This window comes from Esox lucius, chromosome 11 (genome assembly GCF_011004845.1).
Source record: "Esox lucius isolate fEsoLuc1 chromosome 11, fEsoLuc1.pri, whole genome shotgun sequence".
Taxonomy (NCBI): domain Eukaryota; kingdom Metazoa; phylum Chordata; class Actinopteri; order Esociformes; family Esocidae; genus Esox; species Esox lucius.
This window is the reverse complement of record NC_047579.1, coordinates 15,744,444-15,763,872: the sequence shown is the minus strand read 5'-3', so window position 1 is coordinate 15,763,872 and position 19,429 is coordinate 15,744,444. Positions and strand designations below refer to the sequence as shown.

Sequence of the window (19,429 nt, the reverse complement as noted above, 5' to 3'; positions counted from 1 at the left end):
GTGTTTATTATTGGAACCCTGGGGCGGACCCCCTTGCGTCCTCCATCAGCATTGAACCCAACCAGCGTCTACTCTCCAAACGGACGGTGAGTGTCTTGTGTTGTGCGCATCCCTCACCTGTGCGGTGAAGCCCGCCATGCTGTAGGGCCTCGGTCGGCTCTGCGCCAGGCTCTGAGCCAGCAGGCGTGCGGTCAGGCCATAGTCCGGCATGGGCAGAGACATATCACTCTCCAGCAGGTTTCCTGTGCTGCTGCTCTTCCCGTGATGCAGACTGGAGAGGCAGAGATGAACACAGTGTAACACTAGAAAAGTGCACAGCTCCAACGGGGGAGGGGCTGGGGGGGGGGGGGATAAGACCAGCAGATCAACGGCAGGTAACCGAAAGGTCAGTTTGATCCGAGTCGTACGAGGTAAAGGAGTCCCGGCCGCTAATTGGTTCCGTAAGGCGATCTGAATTTAAGTCTCTGCTGAGTGATTGAAATGTGAATGTAGGAACGCAATGGTGAAAGAGTTGACACAGTTTGTTCACTAGAGGTGAACAAGGTCACTGTTTTGGCTCAATGCAGTCCCAGACACTTTAATGTATTCATTTATATTTTATTCATTACAAGTTTTTCAAATGATAAAACATGGACATCATTCGATACATTCAAATCACGGCACATGACAGTTACACAACCTAATCAATACAGCACAAAACCACAGCACAAAACCAAACAATTAACCACCACATCAAAACAATGACTAAACAAAAGTACACAACCAGAACTTATTATGAGAAATCAAAGTCAGGTGAAATGTAAAACATTCAGTAGAGACATTAGCTACTTTTAATATTGTAAAAAAGATGGCTGAAGTCCAGGTTGACACGGTGTTGGGCTTGCAACAATGGACCTTGCCCGAATTAAAATGTCAAGACCGTACATCCACATTTTTCCCATGAGCTTCCTGATCAAACCATGATTTCAGAATGTCTTTGCTGCTGTAAGGGCAGTCATGAGTTTTTTAGAATCTAACCCAGTTTCTAAGATTTCTCAAAACTGGAAGGCTTGGACATTAAGGGAATATTTACTTCCATGACTTTACACAGTATGGACCGGACAAATCTCCCCGACACTGCAAATACCATTAGCATTCAGATCACACATCTTAAACACTTTAGTCTGTGAGAGTTTCATTTGGAGATGCCAACAGTACAGAACGGTGGTACACAGACATTGATGAATACATTTAAAATGTATTAGTTGATGAGAATATATTTTTAGAAAATGTGTGTATAAGAGTAAATACAGCAAGATCTCTCTCCAAAATGGCTGTTAGAGATAAGGTTCGGATTGTATTAAGAGTTTTTCATAAGGAAAGCCAATCTTGAGGTTGGCATCAGGGATACTAGTTGTACAAGAGGATGCAACTTCAACACACTAATCCATGGAACCTCAAATGTTTTCACGGATGAAGGGAGATTTAGATACAGGAAGAAAAAAGGCCTGTATCGAAAATGCTTCCCGCCAATCCTGGAGGAAACCGTTGCGCTCATCAATAAAAACGTCCTTCAAATCCTGGACGTTACAACTCCACCAGCTTAAGGATGAGAAGGTCTGGAGCAGCGAGCCGTTATATCAGATCAGGGCCAATTAGTGAAACTTAGTGTCCATGTGAAAATGTTCTAGTTCTCATACACCAAACATATTCCTAATAAAAGGGATTTGACATTAGCACGTAGTTGTTTTCTTCAACCCACAACATAAAAGACTGTCTCGTATTTGTACAGATTCAACACTTGACTCGGCGGTAGCTCTCCAAGCAGCAGTGGATGTTGAATCCAGTCATATTCCCAATGACCCCGGTTGGGGCTTCGCAGATCAGCATATGGTATTCCAGGCTTCTTACCCGGCTGTTCCAATGACCGACGTTCCCAGCTCTTTGAAAAGGTCCACGGAAGGGGTGAAAGCAGGTGCAGGAGGAAGTAACTTCTACCCGCTAGGATGTCCTTCTAAGTTACAGACAATAAAAGAGACTGGACGTGCACATCCGCTTATTTATTCGTTGGTGAAAATGAGACAGGGCTGAAGGGTAGAGATGGGAATCGAACCCAGCGGAAAGACGCACATGCGCATGAAGCCGGGAGCGTTCCCAAACAGATGTTTTGATGTGAGGAAACCGGTAGTATAAGACCCATATTTCTGATTCCAGAGAGCTGAAACTGGGACAGGAACTACTGGGGGTACTGGTGCCAGCTTGGCCAAATTATTTAAAGGCATCCAAAATTAATGGGAGATGAAATCAAAGAGTTCCAAAGCACTGGGTATTGAATCTGAGACAGAAACATACAACAGAAGGGCATTGCTATAGAGGGAGATTAAATGTTTACTTGCATTAATGGAGACAGGTGCGGTATCTGGGTTCTGTCTTGTCTCTAGAGAAAGACCAGAAACGCATTCAGAGGACGTCCATGAAGAGACCCCAATCATATGAATATACTGGGAGGGGATGGAATGAACAGAGTAGCTGGGTTTGAGAAAAGGTTTGTGTCCAAAGTGTTCAAACCAGCTGAAAGTAGGCACACTCAAGACGTTGAAAGTATTTTTCTGGCTCCAAAGGAAAAAAAAAAACAACAAAGGATAATTGTTGAGGCTGCATGATGAGGCTGAGTGATATCGCATAATGTCATTATCTTCTGATGACAAGCAGTCTTCTAGGAAACCGGATTGGTCATTATTGATAAGGCTTGCAACGCATTTTTCCATTCTGGTTAAGAGCTAACAAAAAAAGCTTAATATAAAAAGTAATTAACGACAGCAGCCTATAACTAGAGCAGTGAAGTATTTCTATTATATATCTGACCCATTTCGATGCTTTATTCTTTTTGCTGAAAGCTCTGGGGTGGATTTGAACCCGCGCTGCAGCATTATCTGTGCACCGGAGGCAGCAGACTGGACCGCCGAGCCGCCCCAATACACGCTTCTCTGACTGATTCATTTGATTTTCTTGAGTTCAGATTAAAGGCAACATTTTGTTCATTATGAAACATCCAGGGGGTAACTGACAAAGACCAGTGGTCCAAATGGCTAGGAGGATTTCTGGAGTCGTGCACTTACTTCACCCGGAGCTTCTCGTTCTCACTCTCAGGCAACACGCGGGTGTAGGAGAACGGGAACCAACCGCGCCTGGGAGGTAAAAACAAACCGTTAAAACCACTGCAGAGGCCCGAACATGAACAACCCCTGTAAAACGAGGAACGCGATTAGACTGGTCAGTCAGTCAGACTGGGCTCTTACATCTTGTTCTTCTCGTTCTCTCCATAGTGCCATCCATCCCGGGCCTCCGGGACCAGCAGGGTGATGACGTCTCCCTCGGAGAAGCTGAGCAGGGTGCCGTTGTCCCCCGCCGCGTGGGAGAAGATGGCCTGGACGCGGGCGCGGCCGTTCTTCTCCAAGCCGGCCGCCATGGAGCTGGACCTGGGCAAGGTACGGGTCTCGCCTGGGCAGAGGGGGAGGATGAGAGGGAGGTCCGAGTCCCACAGAATCCCCAAGGGTTACCACTGAAGAAGATGTCGCTGCATTTCCTGTTTACTTCCTACATTAAGTAACATTAACAGCTAGCTGATTTAAAACACTGTTGTTTCTGCTCACAAACACACAGAGGCTGACAGTACAAGTTCTCCAACCAGAGGGAACATTATTGCGTGCCAGGCGGTAATTAAGGAAGGTTCTCTTACCGACAGAGGTCTTGTTCTTTGCAGGCAGGGGCCTGCGGACAGGAAGCGTATTGGAGTAGTGCTCATTGGCCTATGGAGAGATGCGAAGAACATTCCTATCACCTCGTGTAATACAGAATCCTGTTCATACAGTTAAACGTCATATGCCTTTACATGTCAGTCGTAGAGCATAAACTGGGTTTTGTCCCCAGTCGTAAAGCAACGTAACGTCAAGCGAATTCTCTAGGATCTCAAAGGTGGCGTCGTGCCTACTAGGACCTATGGGATTCAGCATTCTGACCTGTCTCTGGGAGGGGGCCTGGCCCTGCGGGAGGGGCGGGGCCTGTTGGTGGGTCTGAGGGGAGGAGGGTCTTCCCTGGAGCTGGGACACACCCCCGTCCGTCCAGTACTCTTCTCCTCCGTGGCCCGCGGCGGTGCCGTTCACCATGGACATCCCCTCCGAACCCATCAGCCTCTGGGGACGGCCAGAACCACATTCAGAGGCAGCGTAAACACACGTTGTGCGAAAACACTCAATGTACATTCCTTTGCCTTTCTGTATATCGACGGGCATTGAACACAGTAGAACGGTAAAAGTAGAACTAAAACGGAGGGTAGGATATTGCGAGGATCCAGTGAGGGAACATACGTCTCCGTTACCGGTCTGACACCGGGCCATTTTTAATGCCCCACTAATAAGCTGTACCATTAAAAGCGGAACACACTAACGTCTGGTTTGCTTCATCGAGGGCTGAAGGGGACTGCTTTCACTGTTTCCGTCCTTAACGTCATGAAGCGGAGACAACTTTTCCACGCGCAACTGCATGTAATCCCTCTACTCAAGCTAAGCGGATCAGTTCCTTCATAGCAGGAGTCTGTTCTGCTGTCTTCAAAGAAATGGTATGCTTGAATGCGCTCCATGAAAAACCAAATTGCACTATAAGTCCAGGAACTCAAGGCCAGCTCAGACAAAGCAGCTCTTTCAGTAGGCCGTTATGTCGCTCATTTTAAATAATGTTCTTCTGCATTCATCTCTTAATATTCTGTCATGGCGTGAAGAGTACTATTGTGCCTCATGGACACCATTTGTTCATCTCCAGTTTATCGACGTTCCCGGCGGAATGGATTCCCCGGACAACGGCGGCGCCTCAAGCCCCACTCACCGCCTGGTGGCCGAGGCCTCCGCTCATGAACACGGCCAGCTCCGGGGGTACGGGCAGCGGCTGCGCCCCGGGGATCGGGTCCGAGATGACCAGGTTGGACTTGGAGGCGTGCATGGGACTGGAGCCGCCCATGTTCAGGGCCAGGGTGCTGGACCCGGAACCCATCTGCTGGGCTAGGAGCACCGCCCGCTCCGGCAGCTTGTTGGGGTCGGAACAGGCCTGCTGCCAAACCGGTATCTTCTGGGTCAACAGGTCCTTGCCCTGGAAGGAGACAGAAACATCTACCAATGAGTCAAATGGAGTTCTGCGTTAGCACCGTGGACAGTAAAACCAGATGACCCCACGTATGGCGGCCGTTAGAGTAGTTCAAGCCTGTTCCGTCCAATCACCTCTCCCACACACAAACCTCTTATTTAACATCAAAGTGCTCTTCAAGAACTCTCTGGTCATTGTTCTTGGTAACTTTCCGTACACGCATGTAAGGAAATGGAAAATGACCTTCGTGCAGTCCCAGTTTAGCTCGGAGAGCGCACACACCTAATCCTGACCTAAGCTCAACCAGGCCCTAACAGCTGACGCCACAGCCTAAACTTCACTGCTAATGCCTGGACCAAAAAGTTTCAATTCTGCTCAGTTGTAAATATTTCAGCAAAACTAAACCTTAAGACATGAAATCAAATTGTTCAAGTTTTACTGCCTTTGTGGGTCCACATAAACATAGATCAACCCCCCACATGTAAACAACTGTGGCTCTCTCAAACACACACACTTCTTCGTCTATCCTAATGGGGATCAAAGATAGCAACCTAACCCAGAGATATATTTTCCCTGTTCCTTTACCCTAAACCTAACCATAATAACCTAAATGTCATGGCCAAACTTAACCTAGCCCAAACACCTAAACACCCTAAAGCTAACCATAATAACCTAAATGTCATGGCAAAACTTAACCTAGCCCAAACACCTAAACACCCTAAAGCTAACCATAATAACCTAAATGTCATGGCAAAACTTAACCTAGCCCAAACACTTAAACACCCTAAAGCTAACCATAATAACCTAAATGTCATGGCAAAACTTAACCTAGCCCTAACACCTAAACACCCTAAAGCTAACCGGTAATGCCTAAACCTAGTAACCACAATTCTAACAACACACCCAATTGTGCGTTTTCCACCAAACCTAGTGCCTGAGCCAAAAGTTTCCGCTAGTGGGGACCTGCCCAACCACCTTGTAGAAACAGATCCCCAGATGTACAGATGAACATGGACCACACACACACACACTTCCAGAAGGTGGGTCATTTCATTTGACCACTACAGCTGCGGGGCATGCCTGAATGGCACTGGGGACAGGATATGTCTCTCTCTCTCTCCCCCTCTGTCTCTAGGGCCCATCTCTTCTGCTTTTCTCTCTCTCTCTCTCTCCATCTACACACTGTCACTCTCTCTCCCTCCCCCTCCCCCTCTCTGAGGACTATTTAGCAGAACCTTAGTGAACCCGTTCCTACACACGCCCCCATGCTTATTAAACCATCTTCATGTTCTAGAAACGCTCCACATCAGTGTGTGTGAGAGACCTGTACACACACACACAGTTCCTCCTTCCCTTCCTTTCTCCCTCAAGACAGCTGCACAAAAACACTGGCGGTCAGCGAACATGACCCGTTTTTACATATCCTCCTCCATCATGAAAGAAAACGTTTTCTCGGAGAAGCACGCTTTTCATAAATGCCGCAATTCACCCGACTATGAATATTATATCAACTGATCGGTCATGAAGTCAACCGCAAGTTCATCTCCAAATAGCCTCCTGCATAATAGATAAGGGCTCAGCGGAAACAAACTGCACCGTATTCCCTATAGGCGGGGGGTGGGGGGTGGGGCTGTTCAAAGGACCGGCATTCATTCAAAATTGACACTTTTCAGCAGAACCGATTGCGTCATTAAGGGTGCAAGTTACCAAACCCCCAACGCTTTCTGTCTGGTAACGTCCCCATGGGAGGTGCTCGTGTTGACAAGAACCTTCACATGCATCAAAACCAAATGACCTTATTGGTACCTCACGCCGTTTTAACCCTTTCCCCACCAGGTTAGGTGTATTAGGCCCCCATGACACGGACGGTTTGTTTCAACCGTCCTAACGTAGTCCTAGGGGTTCCCCGTTGGCGGGCCTTACCTTGCCGTGGTAAGCGCTGCTGTTCTTGGCCACGGCGCACTGTCGGTCCACCAGGAAGCAGTACCGCCGGCGCTCCTCGGACAGGGCCGTCTTGTAGCCCTCCGCTATGAAGGTGTCCAGCTCACTCTGCTTGCTGCTGATGGTCTCCACGAACTAGAGGAGACACAGTAGAGACAGAGAGTTGAAGGATTCACCGCTGGGACTGCATGAGGAACCCCATCTGAACACACACGGAGTCACACACACTCGCCACATGCACACCTCATGACTGCTGCTACGGCTCTGTATCATTTATTAACGCACACCTCATGACTGCTGCTACCGCTCTGTATCATTTATTAATGTTCAGACTATTGCTAGTTCACCACGTCCTTGTCTTTATTTCCATAATTCTTTTTTATTATCTCGTTCTCACATGATTATTACAACTTGCACGCACGCACACACTTCCACTTTCATGAAAGAGAGTCTCCCCACCATTGTGTTTCTCTTGTGTGATAGCCATGTGCAGTGAATGAGAAATATAATGAGCCCTCTCATGCCTCTCTCTCTGCCGGAGACAATCAATGGCTGATTCAGTCTCCATAGCCATTCCCTCTCCATCTATCTCGCTCCCGTCTCTCCCGGTCTCACTCCTTGTTTTTCTCTCACTTCCTGCAGTCCCTCTTGCACACCATCCCCTGTCGCCTCTGCCTCATTCCACATTCACACCACCCAGGTACCAAACCAAGTCAATCACAACACCCTGACCTGACTACCACACCAAGTCAATCACAACACCCTGACCTGACTACCACACCAAGTCAATCACAACACCCTGACCTGACTACCACACCAAGTCAATCACAACACCCTGACCTGACTACCACACCAAGTCAATCACAACACCCTGACCTGACTACCACACCAAGTCAATCACAACACCCTGACCTGACTACCACACCAAGTCAATCACAACACCCTGACCTCACTTAGCGTCCTCAGCCACCTGATGAGGGTGAAAGGAAAGAAATGAGACTTAATGGAAGTCTGAAACGGAAACAAGGGGCTCTGGTCTGGAGTTGAGACAGACCAGTTACACACGTTAACCACCTGGGGGCGCTGCTTGCTCCCCCACTAACTCACAGAAGACTCCTGCTCACTGGAATTCCAATTCTGACGAGCCTGATGAAACCGAACAAAATTGCAACCATTTAGCTGGATGAGACTGTCAGTGGATTAAGCGCCTTACTGATCGACACGCACGCTGCAATGCTTTTTCCAAAAGGGGCAGATGGAACCTAAGAAGAGGTTTTGTTGCCATTTCATGTGCTGAACAATCTAAAAGGTGACGATTCCAGAGTTCACCAGAGCCTCCCTCTCCTCCCTGGATTAACAGACAAGGGTGGTCCCACTGGTCACTCACAGAGAGGAGCACTTTGAGCTCCATGAGGGATGCCGAAACCTGACACTGCTGCTTTGGAATCTGTCCGGACATCAATGTCCCCCGCAACTGGACCGGTCAATGTCCCCCGCAACCGCAACCGGACCGGTCAATGTCCCCCGCAACCGCAACCGGACCGGTCAATGTCCCCCGCAACCGCAACCGGACCGGTCAATGTCCCCCGCAACCGGACCGGTCAAACCTGTGAGGCCGATGGTGTGACCAACCCTCTCTTCCCGACAGACCAAATACCGCAGCGGGTGAGAAGGCGTTGGGGGAGGAGCCACGTTAAAAAGGCAGGCCTGTCACTTCCATTACCATTCGGCTTCCATTACCAGTGCCGCTGAGCGGAGCCGACACCTGGGCCAGGTACACGGGCCGACAGTACGCGGCCCTTAGAGCGCAGGCCCGGGTAAGACGGCTTCAAGGCTAGTGAGGCGCAGCCCGTTGGCAGGCCCGCCGGGTGGATAAGAAGGAGCCATTTGTCTCCTTGAGAATCAGTGCACATAACCTTTAAGCCGTTTGAATCCCATCAGAATGTAAATTTGATTTGCCGAATCTAAAGCCCTTTCGAAGTGTGCGGGCGCGTCTCAGAGCGCTCGCTTGTGTGGGTTTCGCAGAGCACCGGGAAAGTAGCGCGACCTTCTCCTCAGTCATCTCTCCGTGAACAAATGGAGTACTTTTAAATTAAATTGCTTTTCACTTATTTTCCCAGTGCTTTACAACGCTGCTAGTGTCTCTCGAAACAGAGCAGAGCACAGCGCTGTGACACAATAAGACGTATGTGATGACCGGACAGTCCAACAAACCAGCACAGAACAGGACTGTGCCGAGGTCAAGAAGGTTCAACTCTCCTGTTTTATTGAATTGATCACCTCTCTTTGTTTCCTGTGGTAATACTACAGAGGCTCGACAGAGGTATGAGTCCAACTGGCCTTGCTTTACTCTTATTTCAGGGATATTCACTCACTCTCATACATACACACACACACACACACACACAGAAACTTGAAAGAACCCCATTAATGAGGGTGTAAGTATGGGATGAAAAGCACAAATCTGACGGCTCAATGCTTGGCTCCTATTTGAAGTTCAACACCACATGGTCTATTCCTACAAAACCCTCTACTGCCCTGTATACCCCAACCCAACGACTGAGTGAAAAAGCCCCCCCCCTGCCATCCAGGATCTAAATGTCACACTGAAGTACCATCCTCTAAGCCACTCTGTGAAGCCATTGCGTAGCTAATCTCAGCAGTAGAACCAGTCTATCCCTTCCATTAGTGCCTGCCAGGCAGCTCTCAAAAGGGCTGAAGCGGTAAAAAATCATAACCAAAATCGCAGACAATAGGGAAATAACTGCCATAATGTTGAACTAGGGAAATCATTGAAATAATTTTAAACTAGGGAAATCATTGAAATAATTTTAAACTAGGCAAATCATTGAAATAATTTTAAACTAGGGAAATCATTGAAATAATTTTAAACTAGGCAAATCATTGAAATAATTTTAAACTAGGGAAATCATTGCCATAAAATCTGACAATAGGCAAATCACTAGCAGATTGTTACACTACAGGGACATTATTGACAGAATTCTACGCTATAGGGACACAGCTACCATACTATTAGACTACGGGGAGATCTCCACCATAATGTTAGACTATAGGGAGATCTCCACCATAATATTAGACTATAGGGAGATCTCCACCATAATGTTAGACTATAGGGAGATCTCCACCATAATGTTAGACTATAGGGAGATCTCCACCATAATATTAGACTATAGGGAGATCTCCACCATAATGTTAAACTATAGGGAGATCTCCACCATAATGTTAGACTATAGGGAGATCTCCACCATAATATTAGACTATAGGGAGATCTCCACCATAATATTAGACTATAGGGAGATCTCCACCATAATATTACACTATAGGGAGATCTCCACCATAATATTACACTATAGGGAGATCTCCACCATAATATTAGACTATAGGGAGATCTCTACCATAATATTAGACTACGGGGAGATCTCTACCATAATATTACACTATAGGGAGATCTCCACCATAATGTTACACTATAGGGAGATCTCCACCATAATGTTACACTATAGGGAGATCTCTACCATGATGTTAGACTATAGGGAGATCTCTACCATATGTTAGACTATAGGGAGATCTCTACCATGATGTTAGACTATAGGGAGATCTCTACCATAATATTACACTATAGGGAGATCTCTACCATAATGTTACACTATAGGGAGATCTCTACCATGATGTTAGACTATAGGGAGATCTCTACCATAATGTTACACTATAGGGAGATCTCTACCATAATGTTAGACTACAGGGAGATCTCTACCATAATATTAGACTACGGGGAGATCTCCACCATAATGTTACACTATAGGGAGATCTCTACAATGATGTTACACTATAGGGAGATCTCTACCATAATATTACACTATAGGGAGATCTCTACCATAATATTACACTATAGGGAGATCTCTACCATAATATTACACTATAGGGAGATCTTTACCATAATATTAGACTACGGGGAGATCTCTACCATAATATTAGACTACGGGGAGATCTCCACCATAATGTTACACTATAGGGAGATCTCTACAATGATGTTACACTATAGGGAGATCTCTACCATAATGTTACACTATAGAGAGATCTCTACCATAATGTTACACTATAAGGAGATCTCTACCATAATGTTACACTATAGGGAGATCTCTACCATAATGTTACACTATAGAGAGATCTCTACCATGATGTTACACTATAGGGCGATCTCTACCATGATGTTACACTATAGGGCGATCTCTACCATGATGTTACACTATAGGGCGATCTTTACCATGATGTCACACTATAGGGAGATCTCTACCATGATGTTACACTACAATGTCAGAGCAGCTGAGACTACGAGAGGGACATCTATACCATAATGTTGGATTAGGGAAATCACTATCATGTTGTAAGACACTAAGAAAATTGGTCCCATATTGTAAGACAATAGGAAAACCACTAAGGCAATTTTAAACAATAGGGAAATCAATACCATAATGAAGGTACTATAGGGAAATAATTTACGTAAGGTAGGGACTATAGGGAGGTCACTGCCATAAGGTAGGGACTATAGGGAGGTCACTGCCATAAGGTAGGGATTATAGGGAGGTCACTGCCATAAGGTAGGGACTATAGGGAGGTCACTGCCATAAGGTAGGGACTATAGGGAGGTCACTGCCGTAAGGTATGGACTATAGGGAGATCACTGCCATAAGGTAGGGACTATAGGGAGGTCACTGCCGTAAGGTAGGAACTATAGGGAGGTCACTGCCGTAAGGTAGGGACTATAGGGAAGTCACTGCCGTAATGTTAGACAAATGGGGAACCATGTGAAAAGACAAGACAGCTGGTGCCATCACTGCCAGACGTGATTTAAGGAAACCTTCAAGTGTTTTCAAGATGGCAACGAAACCGTATAAAACCTTCAAAATGAATACCATTTTAAGAAAATAGTTGTCCTTCAACCTGTTTTCATTGAGTATGTTAACAAGCAATTTCTCTGTGTTGGAACGTTGTGGGTGTAGCACAACAACAGACGGCTGTGGGTGTAGTATCGGTCATGAAAATACAAATAAAACTATTCAGCCAAGAACCAAGAAAAATATGGGAAAAAAACACTAACTGTTAGTTGGAGATCCAAATTTGTTGGGGGGAGGTTTGGTCACATGAATATAACATTATCTGGGTAAAAGATAACAATATTCACTTCTAACAGACATTCCTAAAAAACAAGAAAAGGATCCAGGCAAGCCCATTTTGGTCGGCACACAATTAGAAGGGATAAATGTTGTTGCCCTCGTTGGATTCGAACTGGGGTCCTCTGTGACAGACTCTCTTTAACCACTACGCCACTAAGCTCTATGTGTGCAGAGATGTGGTGTTGGTATACTTCTGCACTGTTAAATAAATTAGTCAAAACTCCACGGTTCTCCAAACTAGTTCCATACATTAGCTAATATCCAAACCAACAACAGGTATAACAGGGTTGGTACACTACATTCAACTCGTATTTTTTGTTTCATAATGCGCCAAATGTTTTCAATGGGTGACAGGCCTGGACTGCAGGCAGGTCAGTTCAGCACACAGACTCTTTTACTATGGAGCCATACTGTTGTAATGCGTGCATAATGTGGTTTGCTGAAATAAGCAAAACCTGTATATATTGTTCAGCATCAATGGCGCCTTCACAGATGTGCAAGTCACCCATGCCATGTGCACTAATGCACCCCCATACCATCATGGATGCTGGCTTTTGAACTGTGCACTGATAAGAAGCCAGATGGTGCCTCTCTTCTTTAGCCTGGAGGACTAGGTGTCCATGATATCCAAAATGTATTTAAAATTTTGATTTGTCAGACTATTTTCAGGACTGTTTTCCACTTCACCTCACGCCATCTTAAAATGAGCTCAGGCCCAGAGAGGCGGCAGTGGTACTGCATCTTGTCTATGCATGGTTTCTTCTTTGCATGGTAGAGTTTTAACTTGCATTTGTGGATGCCACAATGTAATGTGCCCACAAAGGTTTTCGGAAGTGTTGCTGTGCCCATGCAGTGATCTCCACTACAGAATTGTGTCTGCATTTAATGCAGCGCCGCCTGAGAGCCAGAGATCTTTTAAGGATATTATGTATATTAGATACCCAAACTCTTTCCAGTTTCACGTTGAGAAATTTTATTCATACATTGCTGCACTTTGTGCCTGCACAGTCTGTCAGAGTGGTGAACCCCTCCCCATCTTAACTTCTGAAAGACTCACCCTCTCTAGGATGATCTTTTTATACCCAATCATGTTACTGACCTGTTGACAATTGACCTATTTAGTTGCGAGATGTTCAACCAGATATATATATTTTTTTTACACACCCGAAAATAATTTGACGATTAATGTTAAACACAGCCACTCCATTATCATTGCATAACACTTCGGCTGTTCGCTTCTGCCTGCCAGCACACTCACCATCTAAATCCCTGTTTACATTGGAGAGAACAAGTATTTAATACCCTGCCGATTTTACAGGTTTTCCTACTTACAAAGCATGTAGAAGTCTGTACATTTTATCATAGGTACACTTCAACTGTGAGAGACGGAATGTAAAAGAAATCCAGAAAATCACATTGTATGATTTTTTTATAATTAATTTGCATTTTATTGCATGACATAAGAATTTTATCACCTACCAACCAGTAAGAATTCCGGCTCTAACATACCTGTTAGTTTTTCTTTAAGAAGCCCTCCTGTTCTCCACTCATTACCTGTATTAACTGCACCTGTTTGAACGTTACCTCTATAAAAGACACCTGTCCACACACTCAATCAAACAGACTCCAACCTCTCCACAATGGCCAAGACCAGAGAGCTGTTTGGTCTAAACTCCACTTGCCGTGTTTGGAGGAAGGAGGAGTACAACCCCAAGAACACCATCCCAATCGTGAAGCATGGAGGTGGAAACATCATTCTTTGGGGATGCTTTTCTGCAAAGGGGAAAGGACGACTGCACTGTATTGAGGGGAGGATGGATGGGGCCATGTATTGCGAGATCTTGGGCAACAACCTCTTTCCCTCAGTAAGAGCATTTAAGATGGGTCATGGCTGAGTCTTCCAGCATGACAACGACCCGAAACACACAGCCAGGACTACTAAGGAGTGGCTCCGTAAGAAGCATCTCAAGGTCCTGGAGTAGCCTATCCAATCTCCAGACCTGAACCCAATAGAAAATCTTTGGAGGGAGCTGAAAGTCTGTATTGCCCAGCGACAGCCCGGAAACCTGAAGGATCTAGAGGTCTGTATGGAGGAGTGGGCAAAAATCCCTTCTGCAGTGTGAGCAATCCTGGTCAAGAACTACAGGAAACATGATCTCTGTAATTGCAAACAAAGGTTTCTGTACCAAATATTAAGTTCTGATTTTCTGATGTATCAAATACTTATGTCATGCAATTAAAAGCAAATTAATTACAAACCCGATTCCAAAAAAGTTGCGACACTGTACAAATCGTGAGTAAAAAAGGAATGGAATAATTTACGAATCTCATAAACTTATATTTAATTCACAATAGAATATAGATAACATATTGAATGTTGAAAGTGAGACATTTTGTAATGTCATGCCAAATATTGGCTCATTTTGGATTTCATGAGAGCTACACATTCCAAAAAAGTTGGGACAGGTAGCAATAAGAGGCCAGAAAAGTTAAATGTACAGATAAGGAACAGCTGGAGGACCAATTTGCAACTTATTTTGTCAATTGGCAACATGATTGGGTATAAAAAGAGCCTCTCAGAGTGGCAGTGTCTCTCAGAAGTCAAGATGGGCAGAGGATCACCAATTCCCCCAATGCTGCGGCGAAAAATAGTAGAGCAATTTTAGAAAGGAGTTTCTCAGAGAAAAATTTCTTAGAGTTTGAAGTTATCATCATCATATACAGTGCATAATATCACCCAAATATTCAGAGAATCTAGAACAATCTCTGTGCGTAAGGGTCAAGGCCGGAAAACCATACTGGATGCCCGTGATCTTCGGGCCCTCAGACGGCACTGCATCACATACAGGAATGATACTGTAATGGAAATCACAACATAGGCTCAGGAATCCTTCCAGAAAACACTGTCGGTGAACACAATCCACCATGCCATGCTATAGGTCAAAAAAGAAGCCATATCTAAACAGCGCTCAGTTCAGAAGCCTGCATCTCTGATGGTATGGGGATGCATGAGTGCGTGTGGCATGGGCAGCCTACACATCTGGAAAGGCACCATCAATGCTGACAGTTATATCCAAGTTCTAGAACAACATATGCTCCCATCCAGACGTCGTCTCTTTCAGGGAAGACCTTGCATTTTCCAACATGACAATGCCAGACCACATACTGCATCAATTACAATGTCATGGCTGCATAGAAGAAGGATCCGGGTACTGAAATGGCCAGCCTGCAGTCCAGATCTTTCACCCATAGAAAACATTTGGCGCGTCATAAAGAGGAAGGTGCGACAAAGAAGACCTAAGACAGTTGAGCAACTAGAAGCCTGTATTAGACAAGAATGGGACAACATTCCTAGTCATAAACTTGAGCAACTTGTCTCCTCAGTCCCCAGACGTTTACAGTCTGTTATAAAAAGAAGAGGGGATGCCACACAGTGGTGAACATGGCCTTGTCCCAACTTTTTTGAGATGTGTTGATGCCATGAAATTTTAAATTCCCTTAAAGTGATGAATTTTCTCAGTTTAAACATTTGATATGTCATCTATGTTGTATTCTGAATAAAATATAGAAATTTGAAACTTCCACATCATTGCATTCTGTTTTTATTCACAATTGTACAGTGTCCCAACTTTTTTGGAATCAGGTTTGTACTTAAAAATCATAATGTGATTTTCTGTTTTAGATTCTGTCACTCACATTTGAGAGTTCCTATGATAAAAATTCCAGACTTCTACATGCTTTGTAAGTGGGAAAACCTGCAAAAACGGCAGTGTATCAAATACTTGTTCTCCCCACTGTAGGAGAGGATGAACACCAGTTACATTTTGGCCTTTCAGTGGAGGGGCAGGAGTTATGGGCACAAAAAAACATTGATAAAGAAAATACAAGTCTGTCCTGTTTCAGTTTATTAATTCCTGAACTCAGATAATGTACGCAGCTGTTTGGGTGCCAGTAAGGACTTTGCGAGACCCTGCGATGACTCAACTGATGACTACAACACACTGAAATGCATCAGAGCAACATTTCATTTAGAAACCTGAGCACCGTTGACTGGTGGAACAGTGGTCTGTAGCGTCCTCTCTGCGTACAGTCATGCAGCCTTCAGTGGTTGGACTTGGCGGGAGTGCGGGTGTTTCCAGTCCCGATGCTACAGTCGGTGTCAAACAACAAAGCACTTGGTTTCTTTTCTTCCTTCGCCATGGGAGGGGGAAGGGGGGGGCGCTCATTTCCTGCTTGTGAACGGGAGACCTGCTGAGGTAAGCACCAGGCACTTCCTGTGGTGTCAGCATTCTGTGAGGCTGGAGTGGCTACAAGGCACGGGATCTAGTGTTCCCCACACCTTCTCAGAGGAACTGGGATTGAACTCATTTGGAAATGTGTGCATGCCAGCCTGTGTATTGTGTGTGTTTGCAGAACACTTATATACAATAATATCCCTGCTACAGAAATTGGATAATTTGAAAACCAACATGTAGCCCATAGTTGCTGGGTCTTGAGATGCTTCCTCTCAGCTTTTAGCACACTGTGTCTTCCTAAAGGACCTTCCAGCTGCACCCGGCCTTGTTTGACACCACTCAACCCCATAACGGGATGAGCAGCATCATTAACATAATCACAGGGCAAGTAGTGTGTGTGTGTGTGTGTGTCACATGCAATGAAAAGGTAAAACAGTCGAGTGCTGACGACCAGGACAGAGAAAGGACAGCCAGAGACAGAGAGACGGCCAGAGACAGAGAGACGGCCAGAGAGAATTAAATAAGAGAGAGCAGGAGAGATTCATTCATAAAAGGAGTGGGATAGCAGTTCATTTCTTCATCCAGCAGACTGCACTCAGACATCATTTGCTTTTCTGACACTTGAAAATATGAGGGAACAACCTGCATGTCACACAAGCCATTACAAACACATCGGTTGAAATTTTTGTCAATGTTCGTTTTACACCGAAAGCAGTACTTTAACTGCTCACTTTACGGCTATGACGTAGACAATATAAACGGACCAGGCGCTGCCGTTTCGTCACCGCATGGTTCAGGGGAACGTCACACCAACCGTCCGTCTGCAGCGCGAGTGGGAGAACTCCACGTTCACAATCAACTGCCCCCATGGGGGAACTGCATGAATGTTATACAGGCCGTGTTGAAACAAGTCATTCCAAACAATCCGTGTTCCATTTGTTCCTCCAAGCCTTTCCACGTTACACTGTCGTCCCTGTCAGGGCGAGCGTCATATTACGTGAGTGAGTCAGAAGATGGGAGAGAGAGGAGAGGAGAAAGGAGGGAGAGAGGATTCAGTAAAGTACTCCCTGTGGGGTGTGAATGTTCATTTTGTATAGTATTTGGTTGTGTACTCCCTGTGGCGTTTGAATGTACATTTTGTATAGTACAGTGAGGGAAAAAATGATTTGATCCCCTGCTGATTTTGTAAGTTTGCCCACTGACAAAGAAATGATCAGTCTATAATTTTTATGGTAGGTTTATTTGAATAGTGAGAGACAGAATTTAAAAATATATATATAATAAATGAGTGAAATAAGTATTCGACCCCTCTGCAAAACATCAAATACTTTTTTCCATCACTGTATTTGATAGTGTACTGTTTGGGGTGTGAATGTTCATTTTGTTGCCACCCCCTGGACCAAGACCAAGGCAGGATGAGCCGGGTCAAGACCAGACCAAGACCAAGGCAGGGTGAGCCTGGGTCAAGACCAGACCAAGACCAAGGCAGGGTGAGCCCGGGTCAAGACCAGACCAAGACCAAGGCAGGGTTGGCCCGGGTCAAGACCAGACCAAGACCAAGGCAGGGTGAGCCCGGGTCAAGACCAAGGCAGGGTGAGCCCGGGTCAAGACCAAGGCAGGGTGAGACGGGTCAAGACCAGAACAAGACCAAGGCAGGGTGAGACCGGACCAAGACCAGACCATTAATTGTCTTACCTAAAGTAGTGATGTGTGCTTATGGCCAGGCAAAGCAGATGATTTAATAAGTAATTTATTTTTTTCATAGAAGTGGAGGCGCATTACTCAGTCCCCACTCTCTGTCTCTGCTTTCACGTCTCTTTCAGTAATGCAGTGTTTAACTTTATTAAGTCATGAGAGGTATGCAGCTGACGTTGGTTAACGTTGATGTAACCTAACTTTATATTCATCATTAGCTACATAGCTTTGGCTCGTCATAAACAAAAGCTGTCAAGCGCTGAAACACAGTATATAATGTTACATAGTAATACTCGCTTAATCTCTTTGGGTAAAGGGGGAAGAGATTTCTGAAGAGTTTTGGTACAGAGGCAGATTGCAAACATTAGGTAGATGGCTTTGCTAGCGTCACTTACACTTTGCTTACCTTTTTAATGTTTTCTTTCTAAATGCCGGTAAAAGTTTCATGTAGTCCCAGCCGTCTCATTGAGCGTCTCTTTGAAGAATTTACACTCTGCTGTGTTTTGTCTTTTGGAAGCTATTGTAAACTCTTTGTGCTTCAGGCAACCAAATGTAATTATATCCAGAAGTGTTTCTAGGATCACAATACATTACCCCCGGGACAGAAAGGACAGGGTTTTGAATGTACATGAGGAAAATGTGGCCTACACGTCTACACTGTTATAATGTGTGATCGGAATTATAGATGAATAGATCTGGGGCTAATTATTTATTATAATTGTTTTGGGTCAATTTGAGAGTCTGTGACGCCCAGGCTTAACGACGAGGCTGGGTGGGGACGGCAGTTACCCTAGTCTTCAGAGGATCGTTATTATAATAACAAGCTAATAATTAACAAGGTTAGCCATTAGGCCCAGGGCAGTATTTGCCACATCGTCTTTATTTCACCACTGCCTCTAAGCTAATGAAGATGAAAAATGTCCAAGGAACGTTTTTAAGAAATATACGATATTCACAAACATAGCCAGTAGCCCCTGGACATGTCGGCTTGTGTAGGTTTAAGGCACAACCTGGGCATTGGGTGTAAGTCCAAAGTGAACCAGAACCTCACAACCAGGAAATGAACATGTTTTTGTATGATCATGTATTGGCTCCTTGGTGATTCTTTTTTTTTTATGTATCTTTCCCTAATAAGAAATATACGAAATAAAAAATAATGCTGGTTAGAAAAAAATAATGGCTTGTCAGTATGAAAATGCAAATTGATGGGGCCCAAGACAAATCATTGTTAGACTGGTGTTTAATACA

General features: G+C 45.1%; 1 protein-coding gene across 5 annotated transcripts in view; it reads right to left on the bottom strand.

Moving 5' to 3' along the window:
* Positions 1-19,429, bottom strand: part of LOC105012855 (brain-specific angiogenesis inhibitor 1-associated protein 2) — a 102,872-nt gene that overhangs the window by 7,737 nt on the left and 75,706 nt on the right. For all 5 annotated transcript variants that reach the window (XM_013135752.4, XM_029123357.2, XM_020051122.3 and 2 more), the window contains exons 7-13: positions 7,039-7,191; positions 4,861-5,121; positions 3,999-4,172; positions 3,719-3,788; positions 3,279-3,480; positions 3,099-3,167; positions 118-271 (exon numbers count right to left, since the gene is read on the bottom strand). In XM_013135752.4, the coding sequence (XP_012991206.4) occupies positions 118-271; positions 3,099-3,167; positions 3,279-3,480; positions 3,719-3,788; positions 3,999-4,172; positions 4,861-5,121; positions 7,039-7,191 (1,083 nt within the window). The remainder of the gene's footprint in view (positions 1-117; positions 272-3,098; positions 3,168-3,278; positions 3,481-3,718; positions 3,789-3,998; positions 4,173-4,860; positions 5,122-7,038; positions 7,192-19,429) is intronic.